This window comes from Amblyomma mixtum, chromosome 3 (assembly GCF_055824585.1).
Source record: "Amblyomma mixtum isolate Tamu chromosome 3, ASM5582458v1, whole genome shotgun sequence".
Lineage (NCBI taxonomy): Eukaryota > Metazoa > Arthropoda > Arachnida > Ixodida > Ixodidae > Amblyomma > Amblyomma mixtum.
Window position 1 is genome coordinate 394,228,306 of NC_143014.1, and position 18,419 is coordinate 394,246,724.

At 43.9% G+C, this 18,419-nt stretch overlaps 1 protein-coding gene across 1 annotated transcript; it reads left to right on the plus strand.

Annotated features, from left to right (window-relative positions):
* The first annotated feature begins 15,576 nt into the window (after positions 1 to 15,576).
* Positions 15,577 to 17,331, plus strand: LOC149357226 (uncharacterized). Its single transcript, XM_089576539.1, has 4 exons — positions 15,577 to 15,674; positions 15,753 to 15,886; positions 15,949 to 16,013; positions 16,207 to 17,331. Exons 1-4 carry the CDS (start codon positions 15,577 to 15,579, stop codon positions 16,483 to 16,485), a joined length of 576 nt encoding a protein of 191 aa, XP_089432665.1. The 3' UTR covers positions 16,486 to 17,331.
* Positions 17,332 to 18,419: the final 1,088 nt, after the last annotated feature.

An 18,419-nucleotide genomic window follows, 5' to 3' on the forward strand; every position in this document is an offset into this window, starting at 1 on the left:
CAGCCTCCCATCGCTCCTGTGATTCCATCCCTTGGAAAGGAGGTTTCGGTTTATTTGGGCAAGCCTGATAGGTGCGTTTAAAATCTGCTTTGGTGCTCAAGCATAAGTGACAGGTTGGAGATTTCTCCCCTCTGTGTATGTATTACACTCTTTCACTGCATGGAAAAAAAAATAGAACACTTAAAATGCCTAGTGGTGTGTGCACATGGAGGGTAAATTGGTTTTTTGAGCATGATTAAGGCAGCTTGAAAAATGGTAAGCAAGTCTGATTCAGAGTTTCCACGAGGAGAGTGTTAAATAAATGAACCAGAACAATTCATAACCAATATAATGATAGAACAGGTTGCAAAATGTTGATGAAATTACAGTCATTACAAGTGCCGGTGCAAAAAATTTAAGCCTCCTGAAAAATTACTATCTTGTACAGCTTTGCTAGCTATTTTCTCTTGAAGTTCAAGCAGAAGTATGAAACCAAACCAAGTCAGGTGGAAACAGGCTGCTATTCTTTTTCAACACTATAAGAATAATTTTTTTTTTCTGATTACCACCAAGTAATATCATTAGTGCTGTATTGTATATGATGGCATCGCAATTAGTGCTAAGAAGTTATTGGGTGCCATGTGCAACCAGAAAATAAAGGTACGGAAAGCCTGCACACACCACTGTCAAGGAGAAAGGCTGCCATTCAGCAGGAAACCCAGTGTTATCCAGCCGGCATATTGTGTCAAAAAACATGCTTCACGCGTGTATGTCCGCAGTGAAAGTCACTGAAAAGAGGATTTGTAATCTGAATCAAACGTCAGCACATGTCTGAAACTACTTCACTTTATAAAGTAATACATTTTATGTACAACAAATTTTAATGAATTTCTGTCTGCCTTGAAACCCATGACCCCTGCATCGCCATCCAGGCACGCTACCAACAAGGCCGTGTAGGCACATTGACTTTCCCGATGTACAAAGGGGAGGGGGGGAGGGAGTGATGTGTGGGTGCTGTCGGCTTAATTTGAAGCTGAGTAGTGTAATTACTGCAGTGAATTAGAGATATGCCAATTAGTGACAAAGTAATTACAGTAACATTACGTAGGTGAACTGCAGTGTGGAAGAGTTCAAAGACAAGAATGTGGAACCTGTGTTGAGGCAATTGTGATAAATGTGTGACCACGAATGAAGAACAGTGACTGTGTGCGTGAAGAGAAACCGCTGCAGGGAGCCATGAACACTGTCGTGTCATACCCGTGAATGCTGAGCTTAAGTGTCCCCCTGCATTTTTGGGGAGTTGCCATGCCTCTTAGGTGTTGCAAATTGCCTAAAAGGAGTGAGGTGTCTTTTACATGCACAGTGAAAAGTTTGTGGAAGCCATTATTGGCAAAATAATTTATTTTTATCACTGAACTTTATGCATCCTAGAATTCATTATGCAGCCTAACTGCGAATCATTACCTATAGTGCACAATACATACTGACGAATATGTCTCGTCTACAAAGATAAGAATTTTTTCAGGACAGACCCATCCTTCATAAACGTTTGACAGTGGTGTACATGCACATTAGTGTTGCCTAGTTTGCAAACTGAAGTAGCCAGCAGTCAACTTTGCTAAACAGAAAAATGGCACCACGGACACTGATGGTCCAGTCACACTAAGGGTGCAGAAGGTAAACAGGTTGTCTAGGATTTGTCTTAAAATGACCAAACAGCAACCCCAACTTATATGAAGCAAAGTGCAAGGTGACGAGTCGATGAAAATGGGATCTAACACAGTTTCACAGGGAGGACAGGTTGGCAGTGACCTTCCATTCAATGTTGATAGAACAGCACAGAAAAAGATCCCGGACCTGGGAAGACTGCCTGCATAACCCAGAAAGATCAATAGCATTTACTACTACTACTATTATGATCCATTTCCAGCTGACTTATTGAATCGGATCATGCCCTTCCAGCTACGAAATGCCATTTGGAGCTTTATAATTGAAACACAAATTATGTCCAGCTGCATAATTTATACTTCCAGTTACCTTCAACTGAATTAATGTACAATTTGTAGGTTTTCGTTAGGAGTACAAATTTCAGTTAGAAGATGGGAATGGGTACACGTGTCAGAACGCTGGCCAGGCCTTGCATTTTCATCTGGGAAATTGACCATGAAACAATTACGTGACTTTTCCTTCAGGAAAAATAGTTCACTGCTGTATAGCTACGTGCAGCATGTGAAAGAAGCAGTTGAAAGCAAGCACACAGAGGCAACCAAATGCCATGAGGCAAAGCATGTTGTGATCTTATCACACAAACAGTGCCACACAAGACGTGTTTTACCCTGAAGAAGAGATGTTGTAAATAACTAGAGACACAGCGACCATGCTGTATGTTGAGCATGTTCTAGAGTACTAGCTCTCAACAAACACCAAAGCAAACAGAAAAGCACTGGTGAAAGCATGTCCAGTCAACACCCTGGTGCTAGAAGGAAAACATTTTGGTGGCTTCCTGTCCTTCACTGAACTTAAAGCACCAAATAAAATGTGCGTTGTGTACAAGCAGAACACATAGGGAGGCACCACACGAAGGGACGGCACTTCTTCACCATCACCAAAGCATGTGTTGAAGCACACACTCCGCAAGTTGGCAGACGGTAGACTGTAAACACTTGTGACACTTCCTGACTCACACAAAACTGCAGCACCCGTCAAAAATGATTTCTACTGTCATGGATACCACCAATATGGTCCTATTTAAAGAACAGCACCAAAATGATGAAGACTTTACCAGCTTCCTAGCAGTATGCTATGAAACTTGAAGCAGAGCAAATGTGCGCTGATTACTTGTGGCATAGCTACACGAGAAAACTTCCTGTCTGTCAGGTAGAATCCAAATGGTGCTGTGTCCTCCTCCTTGTCGTAGATGTTGGTGCTCCTGCTATTATCCCCACTTGCCAGTGGTGTCATGGTCCTGCAGCTGAGTGGGGATGAATATGTTGTGTTGCACAGTGCAAGCTCCGCTGGCCTTCGCAGAGAACTCTTGACCATGCTGTACGATGACCATGACACCTTTGCAGACACCTCACATAATCGTTCAGGCACCCGGTATGACCACCCAGCGAGGCAGCCAGTCCAGCCGAGGGGTGAGCGAAGATGAATCTGGCATCATGGCTCCCGAGCACACGAGACCCCACGGTGAGAGTGGTCCGCCACATCTGCATAAGATGCACACCATCACCTGCACGTTAATCATTAACGCTGTGCATTGAAATCTCCCAACGAGCTAGACATTGCGTTTCCAAATATGTGAAATTGTTGAAGCCGCAAGTTCAACTATATTCTAGTTTTACGTACAAATGTAAAATACGCTGACTGCAAAATCAATCATTAGTATCAAAACGAAGTGTTGCCATATAGCTAGAGGTACTTGATGGCACATTTCCCAAACTGATGGACACAAATAATTAATAGAGTCTTTTTATACTCAAGAAAACCGCTACAGAATGCACTGCAAGGAAGGGCACAAGTTTAACTGTTTATGACTGCCTTGAGTTTTTTAGTATAAGAATGCTTTTGCATTTTGCACCAATCGAAATGAGGCGACCTTGACATTGTCACTAAGAGAAATCCAAAGCCACAGAACAACATTGCGTGTCACCCACACCTATCTCCACTGTCACCTGAAAAGTACAGACATGATTAATTTACATTATTTTCATATGTGGTTCTATTTACACTGTTCTTCATTGCTCAATAAACTATATATAAATGCAGACAGATATCATTAGCCGCATGCAATCTTACTGCAGGCAAACATGCTATCCCTTCATGCCTGCCACAACACACTAAGCACGTGCTCACCAGTTTGACGATTTCCATGCGGGTAGCACATGGAAAGAGACTGCACATAAATGGGTCATGGATGGATCCCGCACAGACTTCTTGTGGGCTGGAACCTTCACCAGCAGGATTACCACACCTGTAAATAAAATGTACACGACTCATATATATTTGTTTTCCGTGTGCCCTTAGAGAAATAACGTTTTCCACCCTCCTGCAGTAATTTCCACGTGACTGCTGTGTAACTGATGATGTAACACTGTTATGAATATTTCAGCTTGAATAGCGAAATCACTTTTGTGTACTTCATTAATAACGCTTAAGCCAGGTTACAGTATTCTTTTAGGGTTTCACGCAATTTTTTTCCACACTTAAGGAAACGACGCCTTCCAGCTGATTTCACTGATGCTGCCTTTCACATTCATCAACACCAAAAACAAAGAAACCAACCAACGTACTAGCATGCTAGGCTTTGTTTTCTCAACTTGGCGCTGTGTGCAAAAACTGAGAGACAGTATGATGGAAAAAGCAACGCGAAATGCCGAATACAAATTTCGGACTCGCAGCATGCATCCTGCATATAGCACGATGGCCGCGTGCAGCACGCTGCATTGCCATGCTTCATCATCGGTCAGGGCAGGTAAACTGTACAGCCGTTGAATAAGCGTGTACTACCGGCAGTTTTGTCGCACTAAAATACAAGATTTTGATGGGACCAAAGTACTTTTTTGTAAATACCGCAGATTTGAATGAAGCGATTTCCGTGTGTGTACAGTACACACCCTACACACCTCTCGGGCAATAATGGCCCTTAGCAGCTGAGAAAGGTCAGAGCAAGAAAAAAATTAAATCTGATATTAACAAGTGATGCGAATTCAATCAGCCACTGTTCTGCTTGAGGAAAGATAGGTCAGAAATGGTAAGAGAACTAAAGTGGCTGTTTGGGCTTGTTGGTCAGTGATCATGGTTAAAGAATGCAGCGCGAAAATACAAGGAAAAATGAAAAAGTGGACAGGACTGGCGTCGACCGCCAGTCCTGTCCACTTTTTCATTTTTCCTTGTATTTTCGCGCTGCATTCTTTAACAGTAAGAGAAAACTGTAAATATAATTTACCAAATATCATTTTAATCATTTAGGGCCCTTTCCTAACAGGTAAAGACCAACATTACCCAGTTTGTGCACCCAAAGCATCATCATGAAAACTGGGTGAAACCCAATTCCTGCTCTTGAACTAGCCACGTGATGTTTTCCGTGTCATGTTGCATGGCATGAATTACCGTGGAAGAGTTTTCTTTATGCTCTTTCAGAGTGCAGTTTAGGGAGATACCAATTTCACTAACTGCCAGCGAGAACCAAGCGCTACAGAATCCACCTCGTTTGCAGTGGGTTGGAACCCCAGCAGTGCTGGGACGGTTGCCTAGCCTTTTTGAAATACCTACAAAGACCATTCAGTTAAAAGCACCCAGATTACAATATTCAGCAAGAGCTTTCCTAGCACTGTCAGCGCTGGAGATGGTGCAATCAAAAAAGGTGCCACCTACCTGTAAAAAAGGTTGAAATTGGCCCCTCGTATGCAATAAAAGTAAACACATGCAGTGCTCACAAACATCTTGTTCATTACCTGATTTACATCTTCAGTGAGCTTCAGTATCCTTTCAGCAGTAGTCTCAGAGGAGCTTGTCAGTGAAATTTCTTTTCCTCATTAACTTTGTGCAGCATTTTCTGCTGGAGGGGCATAAACAGAAAGGCAATATGCAGCTCTGCAGAGGCAACAATGTGGCAGCTGGGTATGGTCTCAACCGACTGTGCTGTAACATGGTTTTTCTATAGGGCCAACCAAGTTGTTAGTAATCTATTCATAGGCTTCATTAATCACCGACAAGGCATGTTGGTAGGAATACTTTATTTGGCACAGCAGTTCTGGCAGCAATGGGTATATTGTCACTCTGCTTGTAGGCCAAGGTGCAGACTTGTGAGCACGTTCTTGAGCCAGTAGCCTGGAATGATGGATAGGTGCCTTGGACCAGAGAATGCTGTGTCATGCATGGTCGGTTGCTGCAGTCCCTCCACTATTGGCAGCCATATGCAGGGTTGGATGCCATGAAAAGAGAAAACAAAAGTGGGCAAGCTCAGAAAATTAAAATGCAACTAATAAACCACTAACAGAAACCCACAAACAAATGCACACCCAAAAAAATGGAATGCATGCAAGAGAGAAAAAGATAAGGACATCTCCCAATTGTGTTCAGGAAAGTAAAAACAGCGCTAAATTCTACACAAACCCCACAGAAAGACTGACAGGACGGGCGCTGCCATCTTTCTGTGTGGTTTGTGTAGAATTTAGCGCTGTTTTTACTTTCCTGAACACAATGTCACACCAACTAGCCCAGCAAAAGGTACTGTTAAACATCTCTCAACAGACTATCGCAGCAGCCTATGCACTCCTGTAGTGGCCTTGTGCATGGACATTTGAAAGATCTTAAAAAAAGGATAAAAGCTGCATTGTTCCAGAAGTGCTGGAAGAACCACTTACAAAAAGAAGTGTGCACAGAGCTCAAGAGAGAATGAAAATAGTCAAGACAAACAATGAAAGGGTTTCACTGGGTCAGACCAGTACTAATTAAGAGAATCAAATTATCAGGTTTCAAGTCTTGGCAGTTAAGCTTTGCCAGCCCACAACACTGCCGCATTTCCTTTTGCGGCTTCCGACGCTGGCACACAGGAGGTCAAAAGCTTCATATACTAAACCCAAAACTTTAAATGGGGGGTGGGGGGGAGACACCTAATTTTTGGTTGGAGTCTTTGTTTCAAACAATGCGTATTGCCCCAGGGCACATTGCTGCACGATTCATATATGCACTATAAATAATTTATTACCGTGTCACTTATACTGAGCGGTTTCGCTTTCTGAGCGCCGGGGTGTGTTATGACATCACTCCCAAGGAAGAGCAGCAGCCCTGGTCACGCGGGCTCCAAAAGTTGAGACAAAGGGACTGCTGCATCGTCTGCTCTCGTACACATGCTGTGCACAGCAGGGCTTTTCGAATTGCCGACCGGTACTACGATATGCTTAGCAAAGCCAAGTGGGTGAGGGGCAACGACGAGTTCTGAAACCAAGCAGCTCACATGGGACGATCTCAGTCGGAATACGCAATTTCAGCGTTGTATTTAGCTTTGGAACACTCTGCCCATTCTAAAAGGATAAAAGGGTGCAACATTTTCTGGGAGTCTTTTTGGTGATCTCGCGAGTATATTGTGCATTCATAAGCAGATAAAATTTATCTTGTACAATGCATTTTTAAAATAAATATATGCTTTCCTTGTGCTTTGCTGTGTATGAAATTAAAGCTAGTTCTCAGCAATGCTGCTGTTCCCGTTGCAGCTTGGATAAGCCCTTGTGGTCTAGATGCCAACTGAAAGCAGCGTCTGCTTTCATTGGATGAAATGCTCCCAGTGCAGTGCATTGCTGCTATCCATATTGCACATAAAATACGAATCCAATCTTATTCAAACCAATATCTTTCTGCGCGCTTTACATAGTAGAGTTTCCTTGCGGTGTGGATGGAATAACAAAAATCTGCGGAGAAAAAGACGAAAATGTAGCCGTTAAATGCATTCCTGTGTTAAATATGCTGTCTAGGCGAGGTGAAGCATTCAACAAAGAAAACTAAAAGTGGGCGTCCAGCAAGCTACTCATCTTGACTTCCCGACGGCCAAAGCGAGAAACATAGTGGTGATAATAATGGATAGTATACATGACCAATTCACAGAAAACAATTAATGAAGCTGCATTGAAAAGAGATTTGCTTTCCCTGTTGAGAAAGCTCCTTTTACAAAGTCCATCTCTTTATTATAGGTGGCGACCCTTTTCTTAATTCTTCCCAGAATTTGATGTTCTCTGCCAAGTGCGTGTCAACATCAAAATTTTAATTTTGAAGCAGATAATAGCAATAAACTTCAGAGCAAATACAACTGAATATTCTATAGTAGTTCAGATATCAATACAGATAGTTAAAATTACAATACAAACATGTTTGCTCAAAATTCAGCAATGAAACGAAATATTCCACACCAGTATTTTACTCCTCACAATTTATCACATCCTAATGCTTATTCAGCATCTCAATGAATGAGGGGAAATCATGTAGAATGGTACAATTTGCCTGAAGCATAACTGTGTGTAGGGAAAAACGTGACAGCTTGAATTTGCTAGCTGGCAAGTGGAGATGCTCTTGTCACAGTTCGCACTGCAAAGGCGTATGACGTGATGTCGCACACTGCTGAGAAACAAAAGATTACACAAAAAAATCAATGAACAGCAGCTTACGCTACAACGCGAGTGAGAGCTTCCACGCTGCCTCGTGACAACTAGAGACAGCTCCAACCGTGGAATGCTGTCCCAGATGCATCATTCTTGACGGCACATATGGCTCGCTTAACTCTTGTGTATAGGTTTCACCACACTGCAATCCCTAGCCATAACGGGCCCACAGATGCTGGCACATTTCAATTAAGAATCTGTGCAGCAATTTCGGCAGCTGTTTTCCTTCTCGCCAGACGAAAAGTGCCTCAGTGATCTGGGCTCTTAGATTTGCAAGTTTCTTAAAATTATGCTCACAAGTTTCTGCTCTCTTTTAATGGTTCATAAGAGTGGTGGCCATATGTGCTTTTACAGAAGAAACAAGGAGTATCACTTTGAGAAAATGCTGGAAAATTATCTAAACGAAACACTGTGCATGCTTTCAGGGGATTCATAAACTGCTCATTGTACTGCCAGAGATTATTTCAGGCTTTCAAAGGTTGGTTTTTCCATCAGTGAAAAGTACTGCCGTTTCCTGCCTTTCCAATGAAGGCACCCTGTGCTCACTCTGGCATCCCTTTCGACAGCAGCAATGCCATGGGACAAGCACCAAGAGATTTCCATAAAAAATATCAGCTTTCTACGACCTCATCAGCACAGCACGAATGGCAGAGAAACTAGCCTCTATTTGTTTGTTTCTGCAATGGCCTACAGGATTGACGAGGCCCGAGAGCAAGATTTCCAGATTGATTTTGATGCCACGCTAGGGTGGCGTGGCACCTCGCATGAGTACACTGAAAGTGCATGAATTCTGTACATTACTATTACTACTGCTTATTCCACAGAAAATACTTTTGAATGTAGCTATGTCTATTCATACGCACCAGCCCAAATTTACTTTGGAGTCCGGCAACCTGTACAGAATGAACCAGTATATACAATGCTCATCATGGATGACAAGAAAAAGACACCCAAAACAGACAGGCTGCCATGCCTGATACATGTTAGAAGCAATATGCCACGCCAATGTGAGCAGGCCGTGTGCTGGGCACTCACAGACCGTTGAAACTTGCAGTAGACCACTACGTTAATTTCAGTCAGTCCTTTTCCCCAACTTGGCCACTTTCTTCATCGTATATTCCTCACAATCCCAGATTTCCCAGGTAAACAAAATTCCCCCGATGATCCAAGGTTGCTACACACCCTGTAAAACCATCACAGCCCTTCAGAGAAATACAGTAGAACCTTGCTGTTCTGTTCTTCGTTCGTGGAATCTGTCGTTTAACAAACCCCAAAATTATACGTGTTACACTATTTTTCTTGACAATACAAATCCTGGATAACGTTTTGAAATGATTCCTTGGTGTACATGTCCATAATTTTGTCAAATTCTGATGGTATGGTGCATTCAGAGACCAAGAGAAAATGCCAGCCAAGCTAGTCATCAGTTTTCGATGCTTTGCCCAAATGTACCTGAGCACTGCAGAGAAGGCTCCGCAGCTGCTCTGCACAAAAGCAAGGAGACAAAGCATCTTCAGAGCGGCGGTGGCTCCTTCACAATGCACAAGTGCAACGGGACAAGGTACCTGAAAACGCCAAGGAATAGATGATGGATTGGATGTGCCATGAAGCTCCAGCCTTATGGAAAACGAAAATATGGAAAGAACTTTTCAAAACTTGTGCCAGCACACTCACGAAAGTTTTAATGAAGTGAAAATGCCAATAAATGCCAGGGATTAGGAAATGGCGCAAAACATGGACATGGAGACAATCACGTGCAGACCAGCAATCAAATTTTTCGAAGCTCCTAATTCAAGCTTCTTGCATAAAACACTGCACTCGGAACATCCAAGAAAAAAAAATGATAAAGGAGACAGGAAAAGGGGGGGGGCACAACCTTTGCAGACGCTATTGTGTCAGGATTTTGCACTCATTGAAAAGCAGAGTGCAATCACCTTGAAATCAGTGTGCAGCCGAGCGGCTGCCTAGGGAACTTCTCAGTGTCCTTAAGTTTTAGCGCAAACGATGATACCCCACCCAGTTGGCCACATGTAACAATGCCCATGAGAACAATGAATATTACACACCGCAGAGCATGTGCAGAGGAGGGAATGGCCAAGAGCATTTTGGAGCAGTCTTTGTTGCAAGCCAAAATTCCACTAGGAGCAGTTTTCAAGTTTTGTAGCAGGTGACCAATACTGAGAGAAGGTAAAAATACGGATGTGCAGCATTTTTTTAAAATGCATATTATTTGAAAGGAAAGTTCACGACTGCTCTTAATGCATACACCACACTGACATAATGAGACATGTTGGCGACATGATGTAGTGCCTAGCCTGCTTGCAGCTGCTTGACGTGTCTGGAAAGAGAGCACTCTTTCCTCCCATTGTCGAGGAAAAGGGGGTGCCAGCCTGTCCCCGCCACAACAGAGGCCCATCACCAGCCTGTTTGCAGGTGCTGCTGTACGAGCAGTCATAGCTCTAGCCATGCGGGCGTGCCCATTGCTGTAGCTACTGCATATCACTGTCACATGACTGCATCTCTGCAGGAGATTTCAGTTTTCCTCCTTGTGCTGCACCTACCACTGCTGTGTTGCTGGCTGATCTGCGCCACTGTGCAGCTGTGGCCCAGCCCCATCTCATGTGTTGTCATATTACCAACATTGATTGTCATGGTCAGTGTGCTTCCCACATGAAATAAGCTGCAGTGTGTCTCACATCAGGACGAAGCTCTCAGTATTGACAGCCACAATGCCTGTGAAGGGGTCTTTGCAGATGTCCTGCAGCAGGATCGTATCATCATTATCATCAGCCTGACTACACCCATTGCAAGGCAAAGGCCTCTCCCATATCTCTCCAATTAGCCCTGTCCTTTGCCAGCTGTGGCCGCCATATCCCGGAAAACTGCTTAATCTCACCCGCCCACCTAACTTTCTGCCACCCCCTGCTATGCTAGCCTTCTCTTAAAGGCAGTTAAGGACCAGCAGTTATTTTGCCTTCGCATTACATAACCTTCCCAAGCCGCGTTCGAGGCTGCACTGTAGCTATGCAATTAAAAGGTTTCGTGTGCACATTTTTTGAAATGCATCAGGTTGAAGGTTGAAGGTTTATTTCCGCAACTGGGTGTTGCGAGGACAACCAGGGAAAAAGCTGTATAGACAGCTTGAGAGGTCCTGGCTTCCTCTTACAGTGCAGCATTGACGGTGGCGGAGTACGACATCAAACAAAATGTAAGTAAAGTATGTTCGGTACAGAGAATGAGACATGTACGTTCAATACGCAGTACATTGTGCTTATAAAAGAAAGAAGAACTACATTAGATCAAAGAGCCTATAAAGGCAAACACAGGGAGGAGAAAATAAATGACAGCAAAATTGACAGGTGCACTCAAAGTGGTAATAGGAAGAGAAAAAACTACATGAACATTTGGGGCAATTCTTTCAGAGAAATATTGGATACATCAAGATTCTTGTGGCAGTACAACTGGTTCAGAAGTGTCGGTAAGGTATGCTGCAACATTTGTTTGCCATAGTTTGTGCGGCATTTCTTAACATTCCAAGGCTCTGCTGCGCGGGTATCATACACAGTTCTGCTTTGCTCTAACCCAGCAAGTGTAAGTAAGAAGTCATCATTTTTCATTATGGCGAGTTTATATTTATAGCACAGGCTGTAGTTATACATGGACTTCATTGGTATGACGTTGTGTCGATGGAAAAGGCTCGCAGTGTGGAAGAAATATGGCACTTTACATGCAATGCGTATAATTCGTTTTTGTAACACTGTGAGTTTGTTAATATCTTCAGCTGTTGTTGTTGCCCACACCATACATCCGTAGTTGCCTATAGAAGAGAACAAAGAGTGGTAAAGTAACATGTTGACTGACATAGCAAAATTAAAGCAATTACGGCGCATGATACCAACTGTTCTGGAAAGTTTCTGAACTACGTAATTAATATGGTCATTCCATGACATATCTGCTGCAAAGTAAACGCCCAGAGTTTTCACAGACTGCACAAACTCTATTCTGGTATTGTTTAATTCAATTAGAGGTAGTTCAAAGTGTTTGTGACGTGGGTGAAACATGACTGCTGCCGTTTTACTAACGTTAATTCTTAAGTGATTATCAAACGTCCAAGTATTTATTGCTTTTAAGGTTTTATTAGCTCGATTTGCAAGATCAGCAGTTGAAGTATCCGAAAAAAACAGACTAGTGTCATCTGCGTAAATTATGTACTTGGCAGGTATAATGTTTTACCAGGTAGGTGGATCTATTTAGGCTGCTTTCAGTTTGGGCATATTGCTACTTTGCACATAATTTTTCTGCAGTGCCACGAGGTATGCCTTAACGAGGTTTTACTGTACTTATGAGTAGTAAGGTTGCTGAATTTGATGCGTCTCAATGCGAAATCTGAACAGATTCATACACCTCCTGTAGTGAGGCCCATGACCCAACTATAAAAGTGGAGTTTTAATCTACTGCTACGCGATGCATTCAGAACAGGTGCTGCCCTTGATGGCCTCACAGCCGCCGCGGTGGCTCAGTGGTTATGGTGCTCGGCTGCTGACCCGAAAGACGCGGCTTCGATCCCGGCCACGCCAGTTGAATTTCTTTGGAGGAGAAATTCTAGAAGCCCGTGTACTGTGCGATGTCAGTGCATGTTAAAGAACCCCAGGTGGTCGAAATTTCCGGAGCCCTCCACTACGGCGTCTCTCATAGCAAATTGAGTCACTTTGGGACGTTAAACCCTCTAAACCAACCAAACCAGATAACTTTGACAACAATGGCAACACAGACATCAAAGTTTGCCTTCAAACTATAGCTCTCTACCATTGGTGCCATGTTTGCCGCAGCTCTACTGTCATTTTCCACAGTGGCCAACTCACAACTCACCTCAATTCTGACCGCGGTGCCAAACCGGTAAACAGCTTTTACGTGGTACTGTGCGGATGGATCTTATGGCCATGCCACTGCTCAAATTACATCACACCACCTCCTCTCAGCCCCATGGCGACATTCCTAGCAAAGGTGGGGGAAGGAGGAAGTAGGAGCACCACGAAAGCCAAATGTACAACAAGGACATAGTGCAGTGGCCTCGCTCAAAGCTCTTGCCTAGAGCTCAAACAGCACAGGCATTTCTAGCTGAGCTTACAACTTTGTCGCACCCAAGTTGACAGCTCACCATGCCACACACATCACAACAATCACACACGCCAACAATGCTACATCTCTTTTAAGATCTGGCAAGATGATGTTAAGCCATCTATGCTTTAACCAACCCAAAATTCTTACCACTCAGTCCAGTAGATGAACTTGGTTCTCTTTGGCAATACATCCAGCCCATTACTGTTCACACCTATGGTAAATTATCATTTTGACCTCTCAGATTCCCTCATCAAGAGGCATCACGGAAATTAGTTAGCTGTTTGGTTCTTGGGACCAAGAGCCATTAAGCAATAACTACAATTTCTGGGTAAACACTCCCTGAAGGGGCCACGGAAAATCCTCCACCAAGGCTGCAAATTCTACTGCTTGAAGAGGCATCACTTTTTGTTGTTTATTTATCAGTTTATCTGTACCTCAAAGGCCCAAAGGGGGCATTACATGAAGGGTGGGCTGACATATGACCTCCTGCCACAGAATTTTTCAGAAAAGGCAAACTGAAGAGCTAAACTGCCCATCCACATCCTTGAGGCTTTTTTCCTCTCATAATTCTTACTCCACTGGAAGCCCTGTGTCGGTGCTTGAATCTGAATGCCACACACCCATATGTGTGCAGTACACATCTTTTATCAACACAGCACCACGTAAGATCATGTCAATGCCTCATTTGGGGTCAAGAGCTGCAAGTGCACAGAACAGTAGGAATGAAACGAAACGCACACATGCTGTGTGAGCAATCCATGCGCTCCATCTTCTCTAAAAGTGAAACTACAACAAATATCTACTTTTAACTTGTGAAAAAAAAAGACAAACATAGAAGGAACAACACAAAACGACTCGTCCTTGCCCTTCCATGTGCTCTTCAATCTGCAGTGGCCAGGCGGCGCCACTGGAGCGCTGCGCACAGCGCCACCAACGGCGGCGCCAAGTAATTTGAGGCGGCCGACGCAGCCGGGTTCTTTCGAGTCGTGCGGCGGGAACCATGTCGGTCGTCATATTTTGCGGTTTTAAGGCCATTGAAGACCTTGACAACTACTTCCGACCACCGATACTCGCGAAAGGACGCCGCCTGCTCGAAAATGGTCACGTCTACAACGTGAAAGAAGTCGACCAGCGAGACATAACCGCGAAGTGTTTCTCGCAACGGAATAGGCATGCATACGACGTTGAACTTCGCGTAAGTAAACAAAGCTTTTTTTGCTTATTCTTGCCCACGTGCATGCTTCTTGCCTAAAACACTGAAGGAGAGAAGGAAGTTTGAAAGAGGTTAATCGGGTTGTTGTTGTTAATCGGGTGTTCTTGTTCGCTAACGATGGCACATTTTCCTCGCGATTTCGTTCCGCAATTTCACAACATGCCAAACATTTTCCTTTGTCACTCGCAGCTTGCCACTGGGCCGCGGAGGTTAGAGGAAGGCAGGTGCAGTTGCCGGTACGGTAGTCTTGGCGACTGCAAGCACTGTGCGGCTGTAGCATGCTTCATAAATGAGCACGAGCATGCGTCCTGCACCAGCGTTGCTCAAGCGTGGGGAAAGCCGGCGGCTAAGCCTGCGCTCAACGACAAAGCATCTATCAGTGAGCTGTTTGGAGGTATGACGGCTTGTTATCACTAATGATGGAACGCACTACCGACTGCAACAGTTAACTCATCCGTTTGTCACTTTGGCACTCCCATGCACGGAAGCGCTCTGATGCATTTTCTAGCAGCGCATGTCTGTTGATGGGATACTTATGTTTGCCTTGTCACCACTCATAGATTGTGCATGTGATTTTTGGTGCTGTAAGCGTGCTTGCCCGACCGTTTGTATGAATGAAAATTTAAATTGTGTCAACCAGTCGTGGGTAGGCTTTTTTCTAACAGCACTACTAATGCAGTTTTCGCCCGGACTACCCAGGAAATTATTCCTTCTTAAGAGATGTGCTTGTGAATGAGTGCACGTGAATTGTTATTAACTTGTGCACTACTGTTATGATGTGTGGTTGTCATCCTCTTCCTGCCTTTAGAGAACACCAGTCCTTTCGTCAGCAGAAAAGAACCCCAGCAGTTCTCACCATTTTACGTCCTTGAGCATTTTAAGGGAATTGAGTCCCCATTTACAGAAGTGCTCCAACAAATGGAAATTAGTGAGTCTGAGATTGCTCACCAGCAAAGCGTACGCGAAGAGCAGGAAGAAAACAGGAGATTGTCGCTTCTTGGAAAGCTCAATGCCTTGCTTCAGCCGCCGAGTAAGCCACTCCATGCATTGGAAATTTGTGGCGATTTCCCAAAGGTGGCTGTCAGGAAAAAAGATCACTTCCGAAGCATGACAGCGCAGGAAAGGGCATTTTATGATGAGCGCGTTGTGTGCAAGTCATTACCTGACCTCTGTGTGGAGACAGCCGGGCAGTCCAGCTGTTTAAGGTATGCCAGTGGTTGCAGAGTAATGTTTCAAACAATATTACCCAAATGATGCACCATTTTCCATTGAATGTGTTGCAGGTGGCACAAGGAACGCAGGGTGCGTATAACCAGCTCAACAGCTCACACTGTACTGCGGACGCGAAAAACTCTAGAGGAAGTTGCACAAGGTATCCTTCGGTCAAGAGCATTTTCATCTGAGGCTACAGCATATGGTACGTATTCTTTTTTCTTATGCACAAAGCATTCTTCACCATTGTGGTTCTGTACACCTTAGGACTACGGATGGAACCTGTGGCCAGGAGGGAATTTGAGCAGCAACATGGCATCGAGGTTGTTGAGGTGAGTGAAAGGTCTCTGCATGTTTCTGAACAACGTGCTGTAATACTAAAGATAAATGGAATCACAAATAGATTTGCAAAATCCATATTTGTACTCCAATAGTTTAACATGTTCCTCAAACTGCTAGGTGTGTTGCTGTGCAATGAATGTTTACATTATTGTGCGTCAAACTAAGAGGCAGTGCTTCTTTCAGGTGGGCCTTCTCCTTCACCCTGACCAGCCGTGGCTCTGCGGAAGCCCTGATGGCATTTTCAGTCTTTCTAATGAGACGTGCTTGCTTGAAATCAAATGTCCACACAAATGCAGGGACCAGCCCATTCTTGACGCCTCAGGAAAGACCTGTCTAGAGTACCTCAAGCATGATGGGGACACTATAATACTGAAAAAGTCGCACAAGTATTACACACAGGTTCAGCTCCTTCTGTACCTGCTAAATGTAGAGCAGTGTTTTTTTTTTCATTTATTCCAGTAGGGGAAACATTACTCTTCAGATAGCCAAGGATAACGCTTTTCTGCAGCAAGCAGTACCAGCCCTCGAAGAATTTTACTTTGATTGGTTTCTGCCAGCCCTTGCAAAAAATAATGTTTCAATTGTATGAATATTTCGACAGCTTAAAGGAAAATAATTCATTTCAAACAGCAGGGACACCAAAGTCTTCATTAAATTTTTTTCTTTGGTATGATTCTTCAGGCATTAATAAACAGCAATCGTCAGAAGTACTAGCATAACCCTCCTAACAGCCTGCAGGGAACAACACACCACAGAAAGGTTTGGTTTATGTTTTGTGTGGGTTTAACGTCCCAAAGCAACTCAGGCTATGAGGGATGCCGGAGTGAAGGGGTCTGGAAATTTCTACCACCTGGGGTTCTTTAACGTTCACTGACATCACACAGTACACGAGCCTCTAGAATTTCGCCTCCATCGAAATTCGACTGCTACGGCCGGGATCGAACCTGTGTCTTTCGGGTCAGCAGCTGAGCACCGCAACCACTGAGCCACTGTGGCCACCCACCACACAAAGGAGACATGATGCTGTTCTCTGTGATGTGTCATCGTTCCCTACCGGCTGTTAGAATTGTCAGTGACGAACTAACTAGCGGAGTATTAGCTTTTTCTTAATTGTCAGTAGTAGTTTGCCCGTGTGAACTAGACAATCCGTGTTCAAACTGAACAAGACATGCGATGGTGTACTTTTGGGGACAACTGAGGCTGATAGCTCTTTTATGTGCTAGTGGCTTGAGGCCACACTTTTTGAGCCTAAATTTGAGTGTATGTGCATTTGTGGCAGTCAAATGGGGTGCTAGTTGAAAAACAGGATGTGGTAAATGCAGCTTGGTCAATTGGTCAATATTTGCAGCCTGGAGACTTTTACACCCCAATAATACAACAATTTGTAATGTGGGGGGGGGGGGGGGGTTAAGAAAGTGTAAACTCATCACTGCTTTATTTATTGTTTGTTCGCTCCATGTATTATGCCAGCATGCCGTCCGGCTTGAAGTAAAGATGCAGTAATTGTCTCACTTCTTAGTAAACATCCCAATGGTATGAGAGGGAAGGGATTGAGAGAAGAGGAGGCGCCATAGTGAAGAGCTGTATATAAATTTTGACCACATGAAGTTCTTTAACTTGTGCCGAGTTTCACCATCAAAACGCAACACTGCAGCTGGAACTGAACATGCATCTGCGGGCTCAGAAGCGGACTGCTGTAACCATTGAGCTACTACAGTAGGTTCAACAAACAGCTATTATCTCTTCTGTAGATCTGCATGGCTTCAAACTCTTAGGCAGGAGCCAGTGCTCGATTGTAGAAACTGAAGCTACATTAACTGCTACACGTAGGATAACTAGACATGGCGATTCCTGCTTACTAATGTCTTTCCAGTCATTCCAAAGGATGAACATGGTCAGTTTGGCACTCCTTTTTCTTTAGAGGCAGCATCTACGAATACAACCCTAGAATGAAGCAACAGATGCCCTTCAAGTGCCAATGATGTTGACCGATTCTCATGCTTTTGTGGTTAACAGCGTAGCGTGACGTCACAGGGGACAGACTGGTACATAGGAATTAACCAGATCATACGAACCGGCCAACGCCATTGGCAGCAAAGGATATGTGCTGCAACATTGTTCAGCCGTATCAGACTAGAAAATTTATATTCATAATGAAGGTGCTTTACTTGAAATGAGGCAAAATGGGCCTTCTTTTACCACTATTTTTAACTACTGTATTCAGCCATTCGCGAAAAAAGGTTAACTATGTACAGGCAAATCATCGTATATTTTTCTCTTCCAATCATCTCACCAGTGTGCCATTTACTGATCATGGATAGGCAATAAACTGGCATTTCTGTGCAACACTTGTTCTTAAGAGCATGATTAATAAAAATGGCATTGATGTGGTATTT